Source organism: Aotus nancymaae, unplaced genomic scaffold, assembly GCF_030222135.1.
Source record: "Aotus nancymaae isolate 86718 unplaced genomic scaffold, 86718_ANA_hifiasm-v0.15.2.pri h1tg000059l, whole genome shotgun sequence".
Lineage (NCBI taxonomy): Eukaryota > Metazoa > Chordata > Mammalia > Primates > Aotidae > Aotus > Aotus nancymaae.
Genome location: NW_026988473.1, coordinates 28,327,360 through 28,354,687, shown reverse-complemented (window position 1 = coordinate 28,354,687; position 27,328 = coordinate 28,327,360). Strand labels below are relative to the sequence as shown.

Here is a 27,328-nt window from a genome sequence, read left to right as displayed (position 1 = left end):
GTGGCTGCAGTGAACTATGATCGCAACACTATGCTCTAACCTGGGCAACACAGTAAAATAAATAAATAAAAAAGAGGGTGAGGGGAAGCTAGCTATTTTGAAATGTAATTTTCAAAATTTATATGCAGAATTAATTGGTCAGGCTTTTCAGTCTTAAGACATTTTGATGGTTTGAGGGCTATGCAAGTCACTACTATGAAAACATACATTAAATAAAAAAACATACATAATTGCATAAAAATTTTTGTGCCTTTTCTTTATAGGCATGCATTCCTCAGCAGCAACTGAGCTGTTTGCTACTGGACATTTGCCAAGCACTGGAACACTTCCACCATCTGCTCTCTCTGCTTATCAGCATCCTACCACCTTCGGCAATAGAAACTTTGCTACCACCTCACCTTTGGTGCTTCAGGATTCAACTTTTAACACTACATCAAATGGAATTTTAAGTCATCATGACCCTTTGCTACAAATCAAGACTTCCCAGGGAACTGTTCCAACTGCTTTGGCATTTGAGCGCCTGGGCAGTTCTGCATTAAGTAACAGCATACCACCTCAGTCTTCAACATACCGCTCAGCTCAAGAGTCTGCACCCCATCTTTTACAACCTCAATTTAGTTTGTTGCCTTCAGCACTTGGGGGAGCCCAGCAGACTCCTCAAGCCTACAGTTCAACTCTCTTTACTAATTCTACTGCTTCCATTGAAAGAGCTCTTCTTCGAGAATGTAGTGTTATTAAACACCATCAGCGGCCTTCAGGTACCCAGTCTGTTCAGGCACAACTGACTGGTTCACAGCACTCCTTACATAGTTATCTATCAAATTCAAGTGTAGTTAATTTTCAGGAAACAACCAGGCAGTCATCTTTATCCTGTAGCCCAATTGGAGATTCCACTCAGGTGAGCAATGGAGGATTGCAACAGAAGGCCTCTCAGGTCTCAGTGGAACTTGCTCAGTCTTATTCATCTGCAATTCCATCATCAGGGTATCCTACTACAAAAGTAAAAAGCTGTTCTACAGAACAACCACTAACATCAACCAAGACCCCTAAACCTCAAAGTATAATTCCTCCTGTGCAAACACTAAGCTATTCCAAACCTTTACATAACCAGAGTTCTGTAATATCGGGCCAAGCACAAATTTATTCTACGGCGCAGCTACCAAGCCTTTTATCAGTTAGTCAGTCCCAAAATTACGGTTTAGTGCAGCCACATAATGTGCCATCTATTGTTCATTCACAGGTTTATAGGTCCAGCAAGGTTGAGAAATTGCCACCCTTGTATAAAACACTGACTTTTTCTGGGTCATCTCGGACTATAACCTCTGAAAATCAAACACTTAGTTATTCATCTAATCAGCAAGAGGTATTGTCTTCAGTTACAAATGAAAATTACCCGGCTCAAACAAGAGATCTATCCTCAGTCAGTCAGTCTCAAAGTTACTCATCTGGTCACTCTCAGGGTTTATCACCAGTTAGCCAGACACAGGTTAGCTATTCATCTCAATCACAAGTATTGTCAGTTGTTAGTCCTTCAGAAAGCTATGCTTCAGGGGAATCCCTAACATTAACAGCCCCTTCTCTTTCTTATTCTTCTGCCTCTCGGGCTCAGAATTTGCCAGACTCTAGTACAAGCCAGAATTATATTTCTATGCATTCTTCCCAAAATGTTCAGACTCAAGAGTCATTGTCTCCCCAGTCCCAGAAGTTTTTGCCTGCTGTCCAGTCATCATCTTTTGCATCATCTACTCATTGTCAGACATTACAAAATAACATACCTTCCCCTGACCCAAAATCTTACACTGAAAGAAAGCTTGACTCAGATGTGTATACATCTTCAAAGCAAGAAGACGGTTTTCCAATGCAAGAGTTACAGGTATTGCAGCCACAAGCGTCTCTTGAGTCATCAACCCAAAGGCTATCTGATGGGGAAATTAATGCTCAAGAATCAACTTACAAGGTGTCAAAGGCAGATGACAGATATTCTCAGAGTGTAATCAGAAGTAATTCCCGTCTTGAAGATCAAGTTCCTGGGGTTGCTTTACAAGCATCAAAAAAAGAAGAAAGTGTTGTTGGTTCAGTGACACAACTTAACCAACAAATTGGCCAAGTCAATAATGCAGCTACCCTTGATCTTAAGAAGGCAACTAATTTAATACAGAATCCACAAATAAGGTTGAATACTAAAGACCTAAAGCAACAGCATTCTCTTGTACTTAAGGTGCATGAGTCCAAGGTCCAGGAACAGCATGATCAAATAATGAATGCTTCATCTCAGATTCAAATTCCAAATCATGCTTTAGGGCATGGCCATCAGGCATCTCTTCCTAATACACAGGTCCTTCTAGATTCTGCCTGTGATTTACAAATTCTTCAGCAGTCAATACTGCAGGCAGGTTTAGGTCAAGTAAAGGCATCTTTACAAGCACAGCGTGTTCAAAGCCCTCAACAAATAGTACATCCTTTCCTTCAGATGGAAGGTCATGTTATTCAAAGCAATGGCGATCATTCTCAGCAGCAACTCCATCCTCAAAATTCTGAAGTTATGAAAATGGACCTCTCTGAGTCTTCAAAACCATTACAACAACATCTAACAACAAAGGGCCATTTTAGTGAAACAAATCAACATGATTCAAAGAATCAGTTTGTTTCTCTTGGATCAATGTGTTTTCCAGACGCAATGCTTCTCAGTGATGAAAGAAATATTTTATCAAATGTAGATGACATCTTAGCAGCTACAGCAGCAGCTTGTGGGGTTACACCTTCTGATTTTTCCAAGTCAACTTCAAATGAAACCATGCAGGCTGTTGAAGATGGTGATTCTAAATCTCATTTTCAGCAGTCACTAGATGTCAGGCACGTGACTTCAGATTTTAACTCTATAACAGCTACAGTAGGAAAGTCACAGAATATAAATGATATTTCCTTAAATGGAAATCAGGTTACTGTGAACCTTTCACCAGTACCTGCCCTTCAGTCAAAAATGACTCTTGATCAACAGCACATTGAAACACCTGGTCAAAATATACCAACTAAAGTAACTTCAGCAGTGGTTGGACCAAGTCATGAAGTCCAGGAGCAAAGTTCTGGCCCATTCAAGAAACAGTCTGCTACCAATCATGAATCTGAAGAAGACAGCGAAGTTCCTGTTGATAGTACATTAAATAATAACAGAAACCAAGAGTTTGTTTCTAGCAGTAGAAGTATAAGTGGAGAGAGTGCGACATCAGAGAGTGAATTTACCTTAGGGGGTGACGACAGTGGTGTGTCAGTGAACCCAGCTAGGAGTGCACTTGCACTGTTGGCCATGGCCCAATCTGGGGATGCAATCAGTGTCAAAATTGAAGAAGAAAACCAAGATTTAATGCATTTTAACCTTCAAAAGAAAAGAGCTAAAGGAAAAGGGCAAGTTAAAGAGGAAGACAACAGTAATCAGAAACAGCTGAAAAGACCTGCCCAAGGCAAACGCCAGAATCCAAGGGGAACAGATATATATTTACCATATACTCCTCCTCCTTCAGAAAGCTGCCATGATGGTTATCAGCATCAAGAAAAAATGAGACAGAAGATCAAAGAGGTGGAGGAAAAACAACCAGAAGTCAAAACAGGATTTATTGCTTCTTTCTTAGATTTTCTGAAATCTGGGCCCAAGCAGCAGTTTTCCACTCTTGCTGTACGAATGCCTAACAGGACTAGAAGACCAGGGAACCAGATGGTTCGTACATTTTGTCCCCCACCACTTCCAAAGCCTTCACCTACAACACCCACACCTTTAATGTCTGAAACTGGCAGTAACAGTCCATCAGATAAAGTTGATAATGAACTTAAAAACTTGGAACATTTATCTTCTTCTGATGAAGATGATCCTGGATGTAGTCAAAATGCTTATAAAAGCATCTCTACTCCCCTAACTACTTTGGATACTACTTCTGATAAAAAGAAGAAAACAGGTAAAGTTTTAAAATTTAGATTCATAGTCATTACTTCTATTCTTTTTCCAGCCATAGCCCATGTTTTAAGCTTTTTTTCACTTAAAGCAGGTCTGCAAGTACATTTTCAGGACAAAATGTATAGGGACTGATTTTTTAAATTTTCCTTGCCTGTAGGAAAGATCTGGGTTTTAAGTTAAGTAGTTCCGGTTTTTCTTGGCTTTTTGCCAAAGACAGCATAATCTGTACAGTATGCCATTCAGACTTCTCTAATCTGAGACATCTTGAGGTAATTGAGGCACTGTATTATGGGCATTGCTGTAGTATAGACCTGGTACATTTTCTCAGTTTGCCAATTTTATCTGAAGATTAACATTTTAGTATTAAATATGGTTATGTGCAGCATGCACATTAATAAAGATAAAATTTAAAAATTTTGTGCTGGCTCCAGATTATATATCCAAATCTTTGCGTATTGTTTCACTTTACTCTGTGGCTAAGGGAGCTTAAAGGAAATATTCTAAGAAGCACTGACATATAAACAATTGATAGTAAGTATGGAATTTTCTATTTTTTGTTTTTTTATTTTTTGAGACAGAGTTTCGCTCTTGTTACCCAGGCTGGAGTGCGATGGTGCGATCTCGGCTCACCGCAACCTCTGCCTCCTGGGTTCAGGCAATTCTCCTGCCTCAGCCTCCTGAGTAGCTGGGATTATAGGCACGTGTCACCATGCCCAGCTAATTTTTTGTATTTTTAGTAGAGACGGGGTTTCACCATGTTGACCAGGATGGTCTCGATCTCTGACCTCATGATCCACCTGCCTTGGCCTCCCAAAGTGTTGGGATTACAGGGAATTTTCTGTTTTAAGAAACATGCCAAGGAAAAATGTATTTGTAACAATAATATAACTACCACCTCTGTGCTAGGAACTAGTAGCACTGTTGTGAGATACACATGTTTTCTCCAATATACAGATGATAACTTAGAATAAATAAATAATGTGGGTCCATAGAGTTAGTAAGTGACAGAGCTGGAATCTGAACCCAGGTTTGTCTGGTTCTAGAGCCTACATTCTTTCTGAGCTCTTTAGGATAAATAGGGTGGTGCTTTAAGACTTAAACCTTGTTTTGTAACATGCTTCCCTGCTTCTCTCTGGACTCAACTACCTTTAAGTACTAAAGTGTTAACGTGAAAACTGGTATCAAGATAATCTGTTAGTATAAATATCTGATAATACATTTCTAAAGAATTCTCATTTCATTACATAGGGAAATTAACATGATAGAAAGTCAGTCTTAGATTCCAAGACATTACTACTATGGATGTGTCTAATCCTAGTACAGTTTTATACCATCTCCCCTAAGTCAGAGTGCTTTGCAATCACTATTATATTCCCTCTTACACTCCCAGAATAAACCTTTTGTAATCTCTGTTATAAAATATGAGTCTAAAACTAGTTTCTTCCAGACATCTGTTATCTCATTTTTAGTTAAAATCATCACCTTCAACTCAATCCTTACTATTAGGTCTTTGAGGTTCTCTTATCACCATCCCTGTTGCCCTGTTGCTTCATCTGAAAAAAACTGTCATTTGTCACTTGGACTATTGCAACTGACAACTCATTACAATCTATTTTTTTTTTCTCTTTTAAAAGACAAGAGTTTTTCTCTGTCACCCAGGTTGGAATACAGTGGTATGATCTTGGCTCACTGAAGCCTCAAACTCCTGGGCCCAAGCAATCTTCCTTCCTCAGCCTCCTGCACAACTAGGACTACAAGCACATGCCACCATGTCTGGCTAAATTTTTTAAATCCTTTGTAGAGATGAGATCTTGCTATGTTGCCCAGGCTTGTCTAGAACTCCTGGCCTCAAGCATTCCTCCTACCTTGGCCTCCCAAAGTGCTGGGAATATAGGCATGAGCCACTGTACCTGGCCTAGAATTTTTTCTCACCAGTCTCTACTCCAGTCCATCCTCCATGTCGTCAACAGATTCATCTTTATAAAAAAGGAAGGCTGATTGTTACTTCTATTTCAAAACACCTCTGTGCTTCATGGGAAAAATAAAGATTATATGTAAAAATTCCTTTTTCTGTGTTTTACTCTCTTTCCACCATCCCTCTTCTGTGACAGTTGAATTTTTCATTGTTTTTGGATGTCTGTTCCCCTTCCATAATTGTGAACCTTTGAACACATTTTTCTCTGTGTAGTTTTCTTCGCCAGTTTTTAGTCTAGAAGATATTTATTGATCTTTGAAAACTATTTTCAAAGTCATGTTGTAGACATTTTTCCAGACAGAATGAGTGCTCCTGTCCTTTGAATTCTCACAGACCTTAAATGTCAATGAAAGCATTTACTTTTGTGTGTTAATGTGTTCATTTACATTTGTATATTTCATTAGAAAGTGAGTTCCTTCAAGCTAGTGAAGGTTTATGGTTGAGAATTTAGGTTTTAGAGTTAAATTACCTTGGGTTCAAATTCTACAACATAGCTCTGTGACTTTAGGGCATGTTCCTCATCTGTAAAATGGGACGGTGATATAGTCAGTATATAGTAACCTCTAGGGTTTTTTTAGAGGACTCAGGGACATAAAAAATGTAATGCACCACTTGAGTCATTAGTTTTAGTTGTTATACTGCATTCATCTTTGTATTTGCAAGACCTGAAATGTAGCAGGTACTCAAATGATCCTTGACTGAGTGAAGGTATGTAAAAGAAAGTAGGGGCAGGGTGCAGTGGCTTACGCCTATAATCCCAGCACTTTGGGATGCTGAGGCGGGTGAATCATGAGGTCAAGATATCAAGACCATCCTGGCTAACACGATGAAACCCCATCTCTACTAAAAATACAAAAAAAAATTAGCCGGGTGTGGTGGGAGGCTGAGGCAGGAGAATCCTTTAAACCAGGAGGCAGAGGTTGCAGTGAGCCGAGATTGCATCACTGCACTCCAGCCTGGGCAACAGAGCGAGACTCCGTCTCAAAAAAAAAAAAAAAAAGTAGAAGATTGAGGTGACTGTGAGTTAAAATTAAGTAGCCTAGCCAGGTTTTGCTTTTAATTTTGTGAGTAGAATTCTGAGTTTTGCACATACATTGCATAGTGCCAGACAGTTTAAACGAAGTCACAAAGATAATGATGGGCCTGTGGTACTCCAGATTTCACAGTTCCACGGTAAATAACTTAAAAGTGAGTATATCTTCCATTGATGCCAGTTTCCAAATACATATAATATTTTCTGGAACATAGGCTTGCTGTTAGTTTTTGTGGACTGCTGTAGCCATTCTGAGCATTTGAAGATGTCTTTAGTTGCAGCTGTTTCCTCCTGTTTTTTTACTTTAAATTATTCAGATGCCTAAAGGGCATATTCCTTGTTCTAAAATAATAAAGTTTTCTAGTAAAGTTTGTGATAAAATATATATAAAGTAAGAATTATTTACATATTTGTTTCCATTATAGGAGTTGGATTAAGAAAAAAAAACAATGGAACGGTATCTGGTATCAACATAAACTAAGTCCTGGGCTCTTTAGGCAAGATGGTGTACAATTGTCTAACACTCTCAATTCTATATTTGCATTAAAAAGACCAATGGAATATAAACACTCATTCCTAGTTTTGAATCCTGAAACTAGGGATGGGTGCTGTTTTCACCATTCCTTACTCCTTTCAGATTGAATTAAAGTGGAGTATAAAACTAGTTTTTGCATTACTGAAATGTTTCTGAATCTGTATCAAGTAACTTACTATTATCAAGTCAGTGGAAGCAGAATATTAAAGTTATACAGTCTAGTTACAATTAATGATTTCATTCAAAGTGAGTGATACATTTTTTCAAAATGAAGGCAAGCTGACGATACTCAGCCTTCACTTCTTAGCTATGCAGAGCAAAACTATTAAGGACACAAATGACAGGCACCCAGATCTCAAGAATGTAATGAAACCAAAATTGGTGTTTCCCTTCAGTTTTATTGCATCTCTCTGGATAAAATGGACTTGGCTGAAGTGTGTTGAAAGCTTAAAAAAAAACATGTAACACCACCGCCTGTTTTCTGGGCTTCTTGAAGATCTTTTAAAACTTAAAGTTTGTGTTTTAGTTCTGTTTTAAGGTTTCTTTTAGTTATTTGTCTCTGAAATTCATTTGGCATTATGGGATGTTCTGGGTCTTTGTGTACTGAGTAATTTTGGATTGTATCTTGGACATTTTGAGTACTATTTTGTAAAACTCTAGGTTCTATTAACATCCTCTGGAAAAATTGATTTGTTTTGTTCTGTTTTAGCAGGCAGTCAGACCATAAGTTCTGTCTTACTTTCTGTGAATGGTGTTTCCTGTGTCAGTTCTGTTTTCAAGGTTTTTGCTTTGCTGCTGTAGATCTGTTTTAGCAGTTAGCCTGGAACTTACAGATTGTGTGGTAGTTCAGATCTCAAAGCCTTCTTTTGCTAGTCTTGGTCTGTCTCACGCTTGTGCATCCTAGGTATGAAACTCGGATTTGTGTTGGTCCATACATGGAATGAGAAGATCCCATTCTCCAGCTCCCTTTTCCTTGGGATTTTTCCCACACTGCCCAGATCCCAGGGCCCCTTTTCCTAGTCATTTGCCTAGAAGACTGGGATTTTTTTTTTTTTTTGAGATTTATCTGCCCATGCTTTGACACAATTCTCTGCAGCTGGGACTGCCCTTGGGGCAATGCAGTGAGAGAAAAGAAGGAACAGGAATTCTCCCTATGCTCTTAATGCCTTAGGGGCCTTGTTTCTGGGTTCCTTTCACCAAAAAGACAAGTGTTCTGTTAGGGTTTTAGATTTCTGATTCATTATCACTGCATTTCAGCTCTGTGACTTGGGATCCTCTCTGGACGGAGTTGGAAGCGAAAAAGAGAAAAAAGAAACAGATTTTCCCTTTTACTCTTAGCCTTGCACAGGGCTTCTTTACCCATTTCTCTGGCCAGAAAAGTTTTTCTTGAAGTTTTGTTGCTATAGTTCTGCTTAGGGACTGTCATGATCCCTGCTTGGTCGTGACAAATTATTTTAATCTGTTGGAAGATTTAACTTGCTAGTATTTTATTTGAGATTTTTATACTTAGATTCATAAGTGAGATTAGCTTATAGTATTTTTTTGTCTTAATCTGACTCACTTTTGTATTCAGGATTATTACATTGGTGTTACAAATTAAACTGGAAAAATTTTTATGTTCGTCTAAGCTTTGCAACTTTATAATACATAATAGGGATTTGATAAAACTTTCCAAGAATGGATCTAACCGTCTTTCCAGTTTTTCCTGAGGTCGCTTGGTCTGTCTAGGTCAATTTAAGAAAGTTACATTTTCGGGGCCGGGCGCGGTGGCTCACGCCTGTAATCCCAGCACTTTGGGAGGCCGAGGCGGGTGAATCATGAGGTCAAGAGATCGAGACCATCTTGGTCAACATGGTGAAACCCCGTCTCTACTAAAAATACAAAAAATTAGCTGGGCATGGTGGCGCGTGCCTGTAATCCCAGCTACTCAGGAGGCTGAGGCAGGAGAATTGCCTGAACCCAGGAGGCAGAGGTTGCGGTGAGCTGAGATTGCGCCATTGCACTCCAGCCTGGGTAACAAGAGCGAAACTCTGTCTCAAAAAAAAAAAAAAAAAAAAAAAAAGTTACATTTTCTAGGAAAATCATTCATTTAGATTTTAAAATTTGTTTTATAAAGTTGTTCATAGTATTCCCAAAGTTTTAGTCTCTTCTGCCTCTGTAGTTATACCCTCTTTATTCCTCTAAATAATTATTTGTGTTTTTCCTCGTCAGTCTGTGAAAGGTTTTGCCTACTAAATGGTTCTTTTCGAAGAACAAACTACTTTTATTATTTTGCTCCTGTTATTTTTTACTCTTTTTCTTTATGTCTGTTTTTATCTTAATTCTTTTACCCTATATTCCTGGGGTGTACTTTGATAATTTCTTCCTGGCTTCTTGAGTTTAATAGTTTATTTTTGTATTTTCTGTCTAATGAATGGCATTTAAGCTGTAAGTTTTCTTCTTTGCACCACACTTTGACCATATCGCACAGGTTTCAGTTTATAATGCTCTCACTTTGTTTCCTAACTGGTTTATTATTTCAGTTTTTTTTTTTTTTGAGACGGAGTTTCGCTCTTGTTACCCAGGCCGGAGTGCAATGGCGTGATCTCAGCTCACCGCAACCTCCGCCTCCTGGGTTCAAGCAATTCTCCTGCCTCAGCCTCCTGAGTAGCTGGGATTACAGGCACGCGCCACCATGCCCAGCTAATTTTTTGTATTTTTAGTAGAGACGGGGTTTCACCATGTTGACCAGGATGCTCTCGATCTCTTGACCTCGTGATCCACCTGCCTCGGCCTCCCAAAGTGCTGGGATTACAGGCGTGAGTCATTTCAGTTTTGATTTCCTTTTTACCCCAGGAGTTATGAAGAATGGTTAGGGGTTCCTTGTCTGTTTCCTAGTAGTTTTTGTTTTAATTATTAATTTGACTCCTTTATGTTCAGAGAATATGTCCACATTTTGAAATTTATGGAAATTTTGTTAGTAGCTTGGTAAATGGTCCATTTTTATAAATATTCCAATTTTTATAAATACTAAGTGCTAACAGATTTTATTTTTTATAACTACTAAGTTCCAATAGATTTTATTAATAGTGTTCAAATCCTTTACTTTTTTAAATTTAATACATGACAATGGGTTATTTAAGAAAATGTTTACATATATGTATATTTTAAAAGTAAATGACATGTATGGAATTTGGCTTAAAATATCCCAACAAATAAAAAAGGGAGTGATGGATGGATTAAACAGATAAACCAAAATGTTTATGCTTCTTACAGCTGGGTTATAGTAGGGTTTGTATTCTCTACTTTTGTATAGTCTAAAATTTTATAATAATAAAAAGTTTTTAAAACTCCTTTCTATCCTTATTTGTTTTTAGATTGCTTGATCTGTTGATTCCTGAGAAAGGTGTGTTAAAGCTTCCCATTATATTATTTTTCTAACACTGTTTACTTGATATTTTGAACCCATGTAATTCAGTGCAAAATTTTACTACAGTTAAGTTTCCTTTTACCATAATAAAATCTCTCTTTTTCCCCACTTAATGATTTCTGTTTTTAATATTCTCATACTAATTTTGCTGTTGTTAGCATTTTTTAGTATAGTTTCCATATCTATGTTTGTTTTTTCACAAGAAAAAACATTTTTTCTTGTGAAATATGACCCACATATAAAAATTAAACATGCATAAAGAAAAATACAAAATAAAACTTCCACAAATTTGAAAATGCAGACATTATACAAGCCTTATTCCATGGGTACAGTGCAGCCATTTCAAGAAAGAAGAAAGGAACCAAGAAAAACTCACCCTTCTTAAATAACTCTTCTCTTAAAAAGGAAACCAAACAGAGATGACAAACTAATTGGAATGGACAGTGGAGTATTATGTACCCAAACTAACAGGATGTGGCAAGAGTGTGGTACAAAGAAGCAAATTGATAGTGTTAAATGTTATTCATTGGAAAGCAAGAAAGTATCAAAATTAATTGAGTATTAAATCAAACCCACTCTTAACCCCTACAGCAAATCACTGACTTGGATGGTAATCACTTCCTTACTTTTCTTAATATAATTTTACCATCTATGTATGCATCTCTAAAGACTATAGTTTTTAGCTGGGGAAACATAGTGATACCCTATGTCTACAAAACAAAACAACAACAAAAACAGCTGGGCATGGTGGCATGTGCCTGTCATCCTAGCTACTGGGGAGCCTGAGGCAGGAGTATTGCATGAGCCCAGGAGTTTGAGGCTGCAGTGAGCTATAATCACACAATGCACTCCAGCCTGGGTGACAGAGCTGGATGCTATCTCTGGAAAAAAAAAAAAAGACTATATTTTGGTTTGTTTTAAAACTTCCTATAAAGGACATATAAATAAAGTATTGATGAACTTTCTCTCTACTAATTTGGAAGTTATACATTATTTTTTTAATTGCTTTTTTTATGGAAATTTTGAAACATATACAAAAGTACAAAGCTTGGCATAATGAAACCCAATTCAGGGGCATCATCTATTTCAATAATCATTACATGATGAATCTTGCTTTATTCATACCTTTATCTTGCTGCACATCCCCTGATTATTTTGGTGAAATAGTTCTGTTCTTTGATTGGTTACAATAGAAATTACAACATGCACTTACAGCTTCTCCAAATCTGTCAATATCTTACTCTTTCTGGATAATACAAAGTTTTGAACACTGGAGCTCCACTTAATCCCCTCCTGACATAAATGTTATTGTTACTACCTATTTAATTCTGTCATCATTAATAGTCTTTTAAATAGTCATTTGTTTACATTTACTTATATATTTCCCAGTACCCTTCATTCATTCCTGTACTTCATAGCTTCTTGGGATTATTTTGCATCTGACTAAAGCATGTCCTTTAGTATTTCCTTTTTTCAGAGTCTGCTGCAGCATCTCTGTTTTTGTTCACAGATAGCTATGTGATTTGTTTTGCCATATAACTTAAAAAGTATATGCAGAAGTCAATGACATTGCTATAACAAAGTCACTTTTATTCCTTAATTTAGCCATTATTTATATGAACATGGTTTCTCAGTTCTTATAGCAATAAAAGTGAAGGACAAATAAAATTGGTTGTAAAATCTATCTCAATAAGTAATATCTATGGGTCCATAAATGAATAATTTTAAAGTGTCATATGCAACAGAAGCATGATTTTTACATTTAATACTTGTCAAAATGTGAAAAGATTAATGTGGATCAACTGTCCATTTATATAATGTTAGAAATAGATTTTGAGCCTTCAGTTACAAATCAGTTTCCAATTACATACATATTTTTGTGACAGAAAAGTATAATAGTGTAACTATAGCATTATAGAAATATATTACATTAGGATAAAATAGTATAGTATGGGCTCCTACCATGATTAGAATATTCATCTGTATTTCCTCAACAGGCCTTTTCCCTTGCTTAGGAAGTGTATAAATGTACAAGGATAGCTTTAACTTGGTACAAGAACAGGTAGGCTGGCTGGTAGCAATACAGAGGTCTTTACTCTAGCTGTCAAGCACTTTAGTTCATGGATTTCCCCTGCCAGTCTGCATTTCCACTTCTTCTGTGTTGGAGGTCTGGATTTGCCTCAGGTTCTGCTTTGGTTTCCTTTTAGAATTCACTTTCTTCAGAATACAGCTTTTGCATTTTAGCCTATGGCCAAACACCCCTTCTGCCTACATCTTAGTACAAGTAAGGGGATCACTGACCTTCCCCACACCTCCTTTTTTTTTTTTTTTTTTTTTTTGAGAGGGAGTCTTGCTTTGTTGCCCAGGCTGGAGTACAGTGGCTCAATTTTGGCTCACTGCCACCTCTGCCTCCCAGGTTCAAGTGATTCTCCTGATTCAGCCTCCTGAGTAGCTAAGATAACTGTTGCCTGCCACTATGCCTGTCTAATTTTTGTATTTTAGTAGACAAGGGGTTTTACCATGTTGGCCAGCCTGGTTTCGAACTCCTGACCTCAAGTGATCTGCCCGCCTTGGCCTGGGATTACAGGCATGAGCCATTGCACCTGGCCTGGCCTTCCCATTTTTATTTACTTATTGTTGTATATGTGATTATTTTAGTTCATCAGTATTATTCAGACTTACCACTGGAATGCTACATGTTCTTTATATTTGTTACTCAACCCAGAGTTCCTCTATCAGCTCTGGTATTCAAAATATTTTTAATAGTTTTATTGAATTATAATTCACTATACCATAAGATCTACCCATTTATTAAAGTGTACAATTCAATGGTTCATAGACTTGTGCAGCATTTCCATCATTCAAAAACAAACCCTGTATCCATTAAGGAGTTAATTCCCATACCCATACCCAGCTATAGGCAACCCCAAATCTTTCTTTGGATTTGACTGTTTGGGATGTTTCATTGACTATGTGGGATGTTTCATCCTATAATATGTGACCTTCTGTAACTGGCTTCTTTCATTTAGCATAATGTTTTCAGGGTTTATCCATATTGTAGCATGTATCAGTATCTAATTCCTTTTTATTCCCTAATAATATGGATATACCACATTTTGTATATTCAGTTATCCATTAATAGAATTTTTGGCTATTATGAATAAATCTGTAAACATCTGTGTACAAATTTTTGTGTGGATGTTTATTATCTCTAGAATATACATCCAGAAGTGGAATTCCTCAATCATATAACTGTATGCTTAATAGAGGAATGGCCAAACTATTTTCCAATGTGGCTGTACCATTTTACATTTTCATCAGTGATACATAAGGATTCCATTCATTCCACATTTTTGCTAACATTTGTTATTGTCTATATTTTTAACTATTCTTTCTCATTGAATGGTTCTGGCATCTTTTTTGAAAATCATTTGCTTATAAGTATAGGTGTTTATTTCCAAACTTACATTCTATTCCATTGATCTCTATCTATGTATGTCCATGTCAGTATCAGTCTGTAATTCTGTAGCTTTACAGTAAGTTTTGAAATTGAGAAATGCCAGTCTTCCAACTTTGTTCTTTTTTCAAGATTGTTTTGACTATTCTGGGTCTCTTTCATTTCCATATGAATTTCAGGAACAATTTGTCAATTTTTGTAAAAAATGAAGCTTGGATTTTTATAGGAATTGGGTTGATTCGATAGATCAGTTTGGGGAACATTGCCATGTTAACAGTGTTGCCATCTTCTCATCCATGAACATAGGAGGGTTTTTCCAGTTAATTCATCTATAATGTCTTTGAACAGCGTTTTTATAGTTTTTACAGTGTAAGTTTTGCAGTTCTTTTGTTAAATTTATTCCTAAATATTACTTTTGATGCTATTGTAAATGGCATCGTGTTCTCACTCTGTCACCCAGGCTGGAGTGCAGTGGCTTGATCTCGGCTCACTGCAACCTTCGCCTCCTGGGTTCAAGTGATTTTTCTGCCTCAGCCTCCCGAGTAGCTGGGACTACAGGTGTGCGCCACCACGCCAGGCTAGTTTTTGTATTTTTAGTTATAATGGGGTTTCACCACACTGGCCAGGCTGGTCTGAAACTCCTGACCTCGTGATCCGCCTGCCTCAGCCACCCAGAGTGCTGGGATTACAGGCATGAGCCACTGCACCCGGCCTGGAATTGTGTTGTTAATTTTATTTTTGGGTTGTTTACTGCAAGTGTATAGAAATACATTTGATTTTTATATGTTGATCTTGTACCCTACAATATTGCTGAACTCATTTATTAGTTCTAATAGTTTTTCAATATATTCTTTGGGATTTTCTTTTTTTTCTTTTTCTTTTTTTTTTTTTTTTTTTTTTGAGACAGTTTTTGCTCTTGTTGCTGCCCAGGCTGGAGTGTAGTGGTGCAATCTTGGCTCATGGCAACCTCTGCCTCCCTGGTTCAAGCGATTCTCCTGCCTCAGCCTCCCAAGTAGCTGAGATTACAGGCACGTGCCACCACCCCAGCTAATTTTTTTTTGTATTTTTAGTAGAGATGGGGTTTCACCATGTTGGCCAGACTGGTCTCAAACTCCTGACCTCAGGTGATCCACCACCTCAGCCTCCCAAAGTACTGGGATTACAGGCAGGAGCCACCACACCCAGCCCTTGGGATTTTCTATATATAAGATCATGTCATCTGCAAATACAGCTTTGCTTCTTAAGACATCCTTCTTAGAGGGAAAGCATACAGTTTTCACTACTAAGTATAATGTTAGTTACTGATTTTTTTCTAAATGTGCTCTATAAAGTTGAGGAAGTTCCAAGTTGAATGTTTTTATCATGAAAGGGTGTTAAATTTTGTCAGATGCTTTTTCTGCACCTGTTGAGATGATCCTGTGCTCTTACGCTGTTTTCTATTAACATAGCATATTACATTGATTTTCAGGCGTTAAACTAACTTTGCATTCCTAAGATAAAATCCACGTGGTCATACTGTATGATTCTTTTTGTATGTTGGATTTGCCAGTATTTCATTATGCGTTTTTGCATTTATATACTAAGGGGATATTGGTCTATAGTTTTCTCATGCTGTTTTTGTCTGGTTTTGGTATTGGAATAATACTCACTGAATGAGTTGGGAAGTGTTTCCTCCTATTGTTTGGAGTGCATAAACGATTGACATTCTCCTTTAATTGTTGATAGAATTCTCCAGTAAAGCCATATGAGCCTGTGCTTTTCTTTGTGGGATGTTTTAAAATTACTTTTATTCTGTTTAGTTCACATTGGGGTAATCAAATTTCCTATTTTTTCCAGAGTCTTTTTTAGTATTGTTTCTTTCTAGGAATTTGTCCATTGCATCTACGTTATTTAATTTGTTGGCATACAGTTTTTCATAGCATTACTTTATAATCATTTTAGTTTTGATAGCTTCTAGTGCTGTTTCAGAATGTTTTGGGGGTGGTTTTGTTTTCCCACATGTAATTGGTTTTTCATCTTCTATGAAGAGTCACAGTTTTGGTTGTCTGACCCTTCCTTATCATCTACTTATTTTTTTAGGTTGGGTCTTGCTTTGGCACCCAGGCTGGAGTGCAGTGACACCATCATAGCTCACTGTAACCCTTGAACTCTTGGCCTCAAGCAATTTTTGTGTCTCATCCTCCTAATTATGCTCAGCTAATTTTTTTTTTTTTAATAAGGCTGGGACTACAGGCATAAGCCACTGCACCCAGCCTCTTCTTCTAAAAATAGTTTTGCTCTACTTATATGGAATTGGCGGCGGGAGGGTAGGAGATAGTTGCAGGTTTGCACTCTACTTGTCATCCAGACTCAATTCTCATGTCTTTGATTCTTGGAAATTAACATCTCTTGTCTAATTTCTTCCTGTGGTTTTGTTTCAACCAATTTAGTTACAAAATAATCATGTCTTTCTTTTTAAACTGTTTGAATTTTACACAAAACAAGTAAGTGTTTAAATATTTGTAATACTGATTTGCATTTGCTTGGTTTCATTTCAGAAGCCCTACAGGTGGCAACTACTAGCCCAACTGCCAGTACTACTGGTACTGCTACTACTTCCTCCACCACTGTGGGTGCAGTTAAGCAAGAACCTCTCCACTCTACTTCATATGCAGTAAATATTCTGGAAAATATAAGCTCTTCAGAATCCTCAAAGCCCACTGAACTTGATGGTCTTCCTTCAGACCAGTTTGCAAAAGGACAGGACACTGTCGCCATAGAAGGTTTTACAGATGAGGAGAACGAAGAAAGTGGAGGAGAAGGCCAATACAGAGAGCGTGATGAATTTGTGGTAAAGATAGAAGACATAGAGACTTTTAAGGTGATGTCAACGTTCACCAGTGTAAAGGTCATAGTTTAGTTGGTGTGCCTGTGATAGCCTTCATTATGACTTCAATAGCATGCATCTACTTTGAATTATAGATAGTTTTATCCTAAGTTATAAGTGTTTGATAAAATCAAACTATTAAGAGAGTAGATTTGAGATATTTTAAAAAAGGAATTCATTGGAGATAATTTTAACTTTAGCTTAGTTTTATGTATTTCTGTACAAATGTAGTCAGTTGCATTTCAGTACTAGTAATTATAGTAGTTTTAAAATGTTGATTTTTTTTTAAAGGTTCCCAACTCATTATTAGTAGTTTGGAGAAAAACATTATTTATATAATTTAAAAGTTTAAACAAAAATAACAGAGGACTATCACATAAAAGTAGAATTTGATTTAATTTAATAATTTCAAGTAATAGAAGAACCATGAATAGAATGTAATAATTTTATGTAAGAAAGTTTTAGCTGTGTTTAAAATAACATATTTTGGGGATTCTGTTTGCTTGTTTTGCATTTGCCTTTTTATGTATTTTTAAAAATAGAGATGGGTCTTGCTGTATTGGCCAGGCTGGTCTCAAACTCTTGGCCTCAAGCAATCCTCCCATCTTTGCCTCCCAAAGTGCTGGGATTACAGGGATGAGCCACTACATCCAGCCACTTTTGCATTTTTAAAAAACCTTGGAATGGCATTAAAAAGTGCAGTGAGGAATATAACATTCAAGTATCTGTATTCCTGCCATTCACATTTAACTACTTTTAATATTTTAACATTTGTTTATGGTCTTTTAAAATATGTACATAGGACAGTGTCATTAGCAGAAAACTTTCCAATAGTTTTAGCTGTACAAATGGGTAATGGGTTACTTTGTGTGTTAGTGAACTCCCTATTTCTAAAATAATTTAAGCAGAGACTGAATAACCTAACCAGCTTATAAGAATTATTGCAGAATATCAGGTACAGGTTAGACAAAAGGTTGAGCTAAGGTAGGTCTTTCAGATTCCTTTTATCTCTAAAATTCTAAGATCTAAAATATGTTGCTGTGTTCTATAAATATCATTAATTCTGGTTAATACAGGAGGCTTTAAAAACCGGAAAAGAACCTCCAGCTATTTGGAAAGTACAAAAAGCTTTATTACAGAAATTTGTTCCTGAAATTCGCGATGGTCAAAGAGAATTTGCTGCTACAAATAGTGTAAGTAAAATGCATGTTTACATTAGCCTTATTTTGACAGTGGTCCTGGAAAAAACAGAATTATTTAAATTTAGAAGTATTTTATATTCACTGTTTTTTATATAAAATAGCATATAAAAAAGAACAAAAAAGAAAAATAGCATATAATTTGAACTGGAATATTGATACTCTTTGATAGTCTGATATAAAAATAAAGTCATTTGTTAAATATTAGCTACTTAAAATTAAATGACCTTGTACCGTTGATTAACCTTTTTTTTTTAATAAAGGAAAGGGGTTAATGTTAGCCTATGAAGGGTTCAGACAGACTCAGAGACTCCTTTATATTGATTATTCTACTAGTCAAATATCCTGATTTACCAGAAGACTGATGGAAGTTACTCTGTCATGCTTATGTAGCTGGAAGTAAGAATCTGCCAAATGAGATTGCTTGTACATATGGGCTTGTGCATATGAAATCAATGAGGCTGGGATCAGTTTTTTAGAGGGTGAAATTAGCCTGGCCAGAGCTGCATTTTAGAAAACTTGAAAGTTGGCTATGCAATAGTCAATCAAACTAACAAAGTAGCATTTATATGTAGATTGTACAATCATGTAACAAAGTGTTTCTCTCCTTAGTATCTTGGATATTTTGGAGATGCAAAGAGTAAATACAAAAGAATATATGTGAAGTTCATCGAAAATGCAAACAAGAAGGAATATGTCAGAGTGTGTTCTAAAAAGCCAAGAAACAAACCTTCACAAGCTATCAGGTATTTGTTTTCTTAGGTGATATATTTGTGCATATATGTTGGTGTATTCTTGATGATACCAATGTATAAAGGAGTATATCAATTAAAGTGATTTCTTTTTTATTATACACAAGTCAAAAAATTCAGTGTCTGATGAAATAAGTGATTATTTTGAAAGTGTGAGATGGGCACTGTAAGCTCATGGTTACACCGGTGGTGTAACCATGAGCTTTCTTTTCCTTGAGTCCTTTTGGTGTCACCCTAGTATAATAAAAAAAATTGTAGAGGCAAAAAGTTTGAGCCCAGTTTTTTGTGACCTAGAGAAGACAACATTCCTGAAGCCCCCTTTTACATCTATAAAATTAAAATAATAAAGTGAATTAAATTTAAAATAATTTTTGAGAAAAAAATACTATGAGAACTTTACATTACTGGACAAGTGTACACAATAGAATTATTATTGTATATTAATGTGACTCTGGGTTGTCTGGAGCATGAATCTGGAAAGTAACAGACTTAACTCTGTGGTCTGTATGAAAAAGCAGGTATGATCCTAGATATTCTTTTTTTTTTTTTTTTGGAGACGGAGTTTCGCTCTTGTTACCCAGGCTGGAGTGCAATAGCGTGATCTTGGCTCATCGCAACCTCCGCCTCCTGGGTTCAGGCAATTCTCCTCCCTCAGCTTCCTGAGTAGCTGGGATTACAGGCACACGCCACCATGCCCAGCTAATTTTTTGTATTTTTAGTAGAGACAGTGTTTCACCATGTTGACCAGGATGGTCTCGATCTCTTGACCTCGTGATCCACCCGCCTCGGCCTCCCAAAGTGCTGGGATTACAGGCGTGAGCCACCACACCCAGCCTGATCCTAAATATTCTTAATCTAGTGCCAAGCAGGTGCAGTTCTATTAACATTCCCACCTACTGGAAGCAGCTCACCTTATTTTTATGATGGAATTTTATCCACTCAAATCTTCAGACCTGGCAGAGAGCAAATCTTTTTTATTTGAGACAGGGTCTCGCTCTGTCAGTAAGGCTGCAGTATAGTGGTGTGATCACAGCACTGTAGCCTCAACCTCCCAGGCTCAGGTGATCCTCCTGCCTCCACCTCCCAGGTAACTGGGACTACAGGTGTGCACCATCGTGCCCAACTAATTTTTATAGGGAAGGGATTTTACCACGTTGCCCAGGCTGGTCTTGAACTCTTGGGCTCAAGTGATTTGCCCGCCTCGACCTCCCAAAGTGCTGGGATTACAGGTTTGAGCCACCATACTAAGCTGGCATAGAGCAAATCTTGAGGGCCTCTAGGACAGATGCATTTGGGATTTTTTTTTTTTTTTGAGACAGTTTCACTCTGTTGCCCAGGCTGGAGTGCAGTGGCTTGCTGCAGCTTCCACCTCCCAGATTCAAGCAATTCTCCTGCCTTAGCCTCCTGAGCAGCTGGGACTATAGGTGCATGCCACCATACTTGGCTAATTTTTGTATTTTTAGTAGAGGTGGGGTTTCACTATGTTGGCCAGGCTGGTCTCAAACTCCTGAGCAGCTGATCTATCCGCCTTGGCCTCCCAAAGTGCTAGGATTACAGGCCTGAACCACCGCACCTGGCCACATTTGGGTTTCTACATCAAAACCTAACACCACCAGAGCCTGTAAAGTTTCTTAGAGTCAGAGCTAGATATGGTAGTTATGGTATATCATTCATTACCTTCCTAAGCCCATTGGTCAGCTGTTGTACAGCCTCATAGTCTCTGGGAAATAAATCCTTAAATCAAGGAGGGGAATGGAGAAGTAGAAATAAGGAATCTTAATAACTGAATATTGAATGCTATTGACAAAAACAATGTATTTTAAGAAAATTTTATGGGAATCACCATTGAGATGTATAGGACTTGGGCTGTATATTTTGGAGGTATTGGTGAGGATAATTAGATAAACTTTTTCTGTGATTCTCTTTTATTTTTGTATTTCATTTCAGTTTAACAAGATTTCAGTGTGTTAATGAAGTTTGTTTATAACATTGCAGAACTGTTCAAGCTAAGCCAAGTAGTGGCAGTAAAACTTCTGATCCTCCAACATCAAAAACTACAACTACAAAAGCCCCTTCTGTGAAACCCAAAGTTAAACAGCTAAAAGTAAAGGCTGAGCCACCACCAAAGAAACGTAAAAAATGGAAAGAAGAATTTTCATCATCCCAATCTGACTCATCTCCTGAGATCCATACTAGTAGTAGTGATGATGAGGGTGAGTTTTCCATGAAATGGCTACCCTGATAACTTTAGATTGTCTACATGAGTGGCGAGGAGCAGTGATGCTGATGATTCAATACATATTTATTTTTCAGGGAATTTATCTACCTAATAAATTCTGCTTAGATTTTTATGAAAGTAAGTTCACATTCCCTGAACATACGAACTGAAGCACAATTGGCCCACACATGCAGCCTTGTAAATAGAAAAGGCAGAACTCACCTAGGTAATGCCAGTTATCTCAACTCTTTGAATGAGACGGAGGTTAGATCAGATGATTACTAAGAATCATCTAGTTCTGGCTCACGCCTGTAATCCCAGCACTTTGGGAGGCCGAGGCAGGTGGATCACGAGGTCAAGAGATCGAGACCATCCTGGTCAACATGGTGAAACCCCGTCTCAACTAAAAATATAAAAAATTAGCTGGGCATGGTGGCGTGTGCCTGTAATCCCAGCTACTCAGGAAGCTGAGGCAGGAAAATTGCCTGAACCCAGGAGGCGGAGGTTGCAGTGAGCCAAGATCACGCTATTGCACTCCAGCCTGGGTAACAAGAGTGAAACTCCATCTCAAAAAAAAAAAAAAAAGAATCATCTAGTTCTAAATTTTTCTTTTATGAGACAGGGTCTCTGTCACTCAGGCTGAAGTGCTGTGGCATGATCCTAGCTCACTGCAGCTTTGAACTCCTGGGCTCAAGCAATTCTCCTAGCTCAGCCTTCAAAGTAGCTGGGACTATAGGTATGCACCACTATGCCCAGCTGATTTTTTTTTTTAAGAGGCGGGTTCTTGCTTTGTTGCCCAGGATGGTCTCAAACTCCTGGGCTCAAGCAGTCTTCCTGCCTTAGCCTACCAAACTGCTGGGATTAGGGGCACAAGCCACTGCGCCCAGCCTAGTTCTAAACATTTGAGTCTAAGTTTACACAAGAAGAAAAGAATAATTAAGCCTAGGAAAGAGGAGCTCAAACTATAATATAGTAATATATTTAGTAATGTATACAACTATATTATTTAATATATAAAGTGCATACTACTATATACCTGCCACTAGCTAACCATGTACCTATGACTAAGTTAGGCTATCCTCTCTTAGTTTTCTTTTTTTATAAAATATAAAGATTGAAATATGTTACCAAACTTCTTGACCTTAGAACCATTTTACAGTCTTAAAAATTATTGAAGATCTAAAAAGCATTTATGTAGGTATATCTATTGTTATTTACTAGATTAGAAGTTAAAACTGAGATACTTGTAAAACATAAGAATGTACCAGCACCCAAAGCATGGTGTGTGATATATGTAAGAAATTTCGGTGAAGAGACGAAAACTGAGCGGTTGTAGCCGCGTTGCCTACCTCAAGCAGCAGTCGGCTTCTCCGTGTAGGACCTGGGAGTAGAAGACTCAGAATCGAATCTCTTCTTCCTACCCCTCCTGGTTACAAAACACTTGAAATATATGTTAGTGGAACTTTGCTTGAGTGAGTTTTTTTGATCTTCAGCTCCATTTTCGGCTTTGTAAGAAACCTTATCATCAAACACAGTGGCCAGCAATGTTACCAACAAGACAGATCCTCACTCCATGAACTCCCGTGTGTTCATTGGGAATCTCAACACTCTTGTGATCAAGAAATCTGATGTGGAGGCAATCTTTTCCAAAATTGTGGGCTGCTCTTTTCATAAGGGCTTTACCTTCGTTCAATATGTTAATGAGAGAAATGCCCGAGCTGCTGCAGCAGGAAAGGATGGCAGAATGATTGCTGGCCAGGTTTTAGGTATTAACCTGGCTGCAGAGCCAAAAGTGAACCGAGGAAAAGCAGGTGTGAAACAATCTACAGTGCAGATGTATGGGTCAGTAACAGAACACCCTTCTCCATCCCCTCTACTCAGCTCCTCTTTTGACTTGGACTATGACTTTCAATGGGATTATTATGATAGGATGTACAGTTACCCAGCACGTGTACCTCCTCCTCCTCCTATTGCTCAGGATGTAGTGCCCTTGAAACATCAGCGTGTATCAGGAAACACCTCACAAGGGGGCAAAAGTGGCTTCAATTCCAAGAGTGGACAGCAGGGATCTTCCAAGTCTGGAAAGTTGAAAGGAGATGACCTTCAGGCCATTAAGAAGGAGTTGACCCAGATAAAACAAAAAGTAGATTCTCTCCTGGAAAAAATGGAAAAGGAACAGAGCAAACAAGCAGTAGAGATGAAGAACAGTAAGTCAGAAGAGGAGCCGAGCAGCAGCTCTGTAAAGAAAGATGAGACTAATGTGAAGATGGAGTCTCAGGGGGGTGCAGATGACTCTGCTGAGGAGGGGGACCTACTGAATGATGATGATGATAATGAAGATGGAGGGATGACCAGCTGGAGTTGATCAAGGATGATAAAAAAGAGGCTGAGGAAGGAGAGAATGACAGAGATATTGCCAGTGGCGAGGATGACTCTTAAGCACATAGTGGGGGTTTAGAAATCTTACCCCTTATCCTGTGTCTAAGATCAAATTTTTCACCAGATCCTCTTCCCTAGTATCTTCAGCACATGCTCACTGTTCTCCCCATCCTTGTCCTTCCCATCTACATTAATTCATATTTCCCTGTACCTAGTCCCATTTTCACTTCCTTGGACACTCCTAGTAGTTTTGTTAAGTCTTACCCTGTAATTTTTGGTTTTAATTTTGATGCCTCTGATGACTTAACAATAAAAAGGATGTATTGTTTTTATCAACTGTCTCTAAAATAATCTCTTGTTATGTAGGGAGTATAGTTCTTTTCATTCATACATAAGTTCAGTAGTTGCTTCCCTAACTGCAAAGGCAATCTTATTTAGTTGAGTAGCTCCTGAAAGCAGCTTTGAGTTAGAAATATGTGTGTTACACCCCAACATTAGTGTGCTGTATGGGGCAGTTCAACACAAATGTAACCATGTATTTTTGTGAATGAGCGTTGGCATGTCAAATGCATCCTGTAAAAAGATAATTAGTGTTACAGTCTTAAGATTTGTTTTCTGAAGTTGATACTGTGGGTTATTTTTGTGAACAGTCTGATGTTTGGGACCTTTTTTCTCAAAATAAACAAGTCCTTATTAAACCAGGAATTTGGAGGGAAAAAAAAGAAGAAATTTTAAGTTGTTCAGTAGTCTGTACAGAGGTTGCCAAATGGCTTGCAAACTGAATCTGACCCTCTGCCTGTTTTTATAGTTTTATTGGAACACAGCCGCATCGGTTCATTTGCATATTTCCATACAGTTGCTTTCCCACTACAGTGGCAGATTTGAGTAGTTCAACAGAGACCATATGACAAGCAAAACCTAAAATATTTATCTATAGCCCTAAAAGGTTGCTGGCCCCAATTTTTCTAGAACATAAAGCTGACTATAAGAAAAGAGGAAGGGGGGCGGGGCGCAGTGGCTCATGCCTATAATCCCAGCACTTTGGGAGGCCAGGCGGGTGGATCACGAGGTCAAGAGATCGAGACCATCCTGGTCAACATGGTGAAACCCCGTCTCTACTAAAAAATACAAAAATTAGCTGGGCATGGTGGCGCACGCCTGTAGTCCCAGCTACTCGGGAGGCTGAGGCAGGAGAATTGCATGAACCTAGGAGGCTGAGGTTGTGGTGAGCCAAGATCATGCCATTGCACTCCAGCCTGGGTAACAAGAGCAAAACTCCGTCTCAAAAAAAAAAGAAAAGAAAAGAAGAAGGGATGATGAAAGACCTTGTATGCCATAATAAAGCTAAAAAACTTGGGATCCTATAAGCAAATGAGAGTCCTTAGAGGGATTTATATAGGGGAAACAATATGGTGAAATTTGAATTTGAATTACAAGACATAATCCAGGCATAAATTGAGTCTGAACCTAAGTAGTGGCAGCAGAGATGGAGATGAGGGGACAGTGTTGAGAAATTCAGGATGTAATCTTGGCAGAACTTGAATGATGAATTAGTTGTTGGGGCTGTGGTTGAAGTTGATGTCCAAGATGGTTTCTTTTCTTTTTTTTTTTTTTGAGGCACAGTTTTGCTTTTGTTGCCCAGACTGGAGTACAATGGCACGATCTTGGCTCACCACCACCTTACCTCCCGGGTTCAAGCGATTCTCCTGTCTCAGTCTCCCAAGTAGCTGGGATTACAGGCATGTGCCACCATGCCCGGCTAATTTTGTATTTTTAGTAGAGACAGGATTTCTCCATGTTGGTCAAGCTGGTCTTGAACTCCTAACTTCAAGTGATCTGCCTGCCTTGGCCTCCCAAAGTGCTGGGATTACAGGCGTGAGCCCCCGTGCCCAACCAGTATGGTTTCTGACATTGCAAGTATCATTGCTTGAGAGATTATCTTAGAAATTATCTGATTAGAAATAGAACCATAATAAGAAATTCTTCAGTGCTGAAGTCTACTTTAAATTTACTGTTTTTATTTTTTAAATTTTTTGAGTCAAGGTCTTACTCTGTTGCCTAGGCTGGACTGCAGTGAGGTGCAGTTATGACTCACTGTAGCCTCGACATCCCAGGCTCAAGTGATCCTCCCACCTCATCCTCTCGAGTAGCTGGGACTACAGGTGGGCACCACCACAACCAGCTAATTTTTAAATGTTTATCTTTGTAGACACAGGGTCTCACTGTGTTGTTGCCCAGACTGGTCTCAAACTCCTGGGCTCAAGCAATCCTCCCACTTTGGCCTTCCAAAGTACTGGTATTATAGGCATGAGCCACTGTGCCCAGTCTAAATGTACTATTTTTAAATGTTATTTGTGGGCAAGTGCAATGGTGCACACCTATACTCCCAGCTACTTGGGAGGCTCAGGAGGAAGGATTGCTTGATCCCAGGAGTTCAAGACCAATCTAGACAACACAGCGAGACCCTGTCTCTTTAAAAAATAAATAAATAAATAAAGCTATTTGTGAATGGTTGTTTAGAAATATTTACATCAGGCCGGGCACAGTGGCTCATGCCTGTAATCCCAGCACTTTGGGAAGACAAGGCGGGTGGATTACCTGACGTCAGGCGTTTGAGACCAGCCTGGCCAACACAGTGAAACCCCGTCTTGACTGAAAATACAAAAAAATAGCCAGGTATGGTGGCAAGCGCCTGTAATCCCAGCTACTCAGGAGGCTGAGGCAGGAGAATCGCTTGGACCCAGGAGGCAAAGGTTGAAAAAAAGAAATATATACATCAGAATATATAAGGAAATTCAATGCCTCTAATATCTATAGAAGGCATTATTCATAATTTTTGCAGTTAGCGGCCATGCCTACTGCTTAGAATAAAAATGTTTGGGTTCTGAATTTGCTCTCGGTAATAGTTTCTTCAAATGACAAGATAAAATTTTTTTCATTGGTAATTTGAGTGACCACTAGGTGTCACCAAAAGTTAAGCAAACATTTTTAGTGCCCTTTTTCTTTGTTTTGCATTCTCAGGCTTTAGCTCTTTTAGGAAGTCAGATGTTGATAATAAACATAAATTTATAGGCTGGTGATTTTCAGACCCTTTGTTTCAGGACTCCAATGGAATCTTCAAACATGTTGAGGGTTCCAGACACTTTGGGTTTTGTGTGCTAAATCTATTGATATTTACTAAATACCAATTCAAACAAAGTTTTAAAATATTTATTTAAAATGAACCCATTATTTATTTAAAATGAACCCATTACTTATTAATGTGAGTATTTTTAAAAAACAATTATACTTTCCAAAACAGTATTTAGTGAGATGAGTGCCTATCTGCTTCTTCATTGTTTGTTATTATATGTTAATTTGGCTAAAGTATCAAGAATGTTCATACTTAACTGAGAAGGCAATTGTATGTAATTAGGAAAGGGAGGAAGATTTCAATTGCCTTCTCAGATACTTATGAACACTCCTGATACTGACAAATAGTAATTTCTCAAGTTTTCATGCTATTACATTAAAATCTATTGGTTTGTCTTAACTTTTATATATCTCTCATCCATGAGTG

The 27,328-nt window shown here is 38.0% G+C and overlaps 2 protein-coding genes across 3 annotated transcripts in view; both read left to right on the top strand.

The window, feature by feature from the left end:
- Nucleotides 1–27,328, top strand: part of QSER1 (glutamine and serine rich 1) — an 83,227-nt gene that overhangs the window by 40,861 nt on the left and 15,038 nt on the right. For both annotated transcript variants that reach the window (XM_064365048.1, XM_064365047.1), the window contains exons 4-8: nucleotides 264–3,947; nucleotides 16,893–17,215; nucleotides 18,298–18,414; nucleotides 19,033–19,166; nucleotides 21,168–21,385. In XM_064365048.1, coding sequence (XP_064221118.1) covers nucleotides 264–3,947; nucleotides 16,893–17,215; nucleotides 18,298–18,414; nucleotides 19,033–19,166; nucleotides 21,168–21,385 — 4,476 coding nt within the window. The remainder of the gene's footprint in view (nucleotides 1–263; nucleotides 3,948–16,892; nucleotides 17,216–18,297; nucleotides 18,415–19,032; nucleotides 19,167–21,167; nucleotides 21,386–27,328) is intronic.
- On the top strand, nucleotides 21,905–24,734 carry LOC105717252 (heterogeneous nuclear ribonucleoproteins C1/C2-like). Its single transcript, XM_064365050.1, has one exon. It carries the CDS (start codon nucleotides 22,964–22,966, stop codon nucleotides 23,753–23,755), a length of 792 nt encoding a protein of 263 aa, XP_064221120.1. The 5' UTR covers nucleotides 21,905–22,963; the 3' UTR covers nucleotides 23,756–24,734.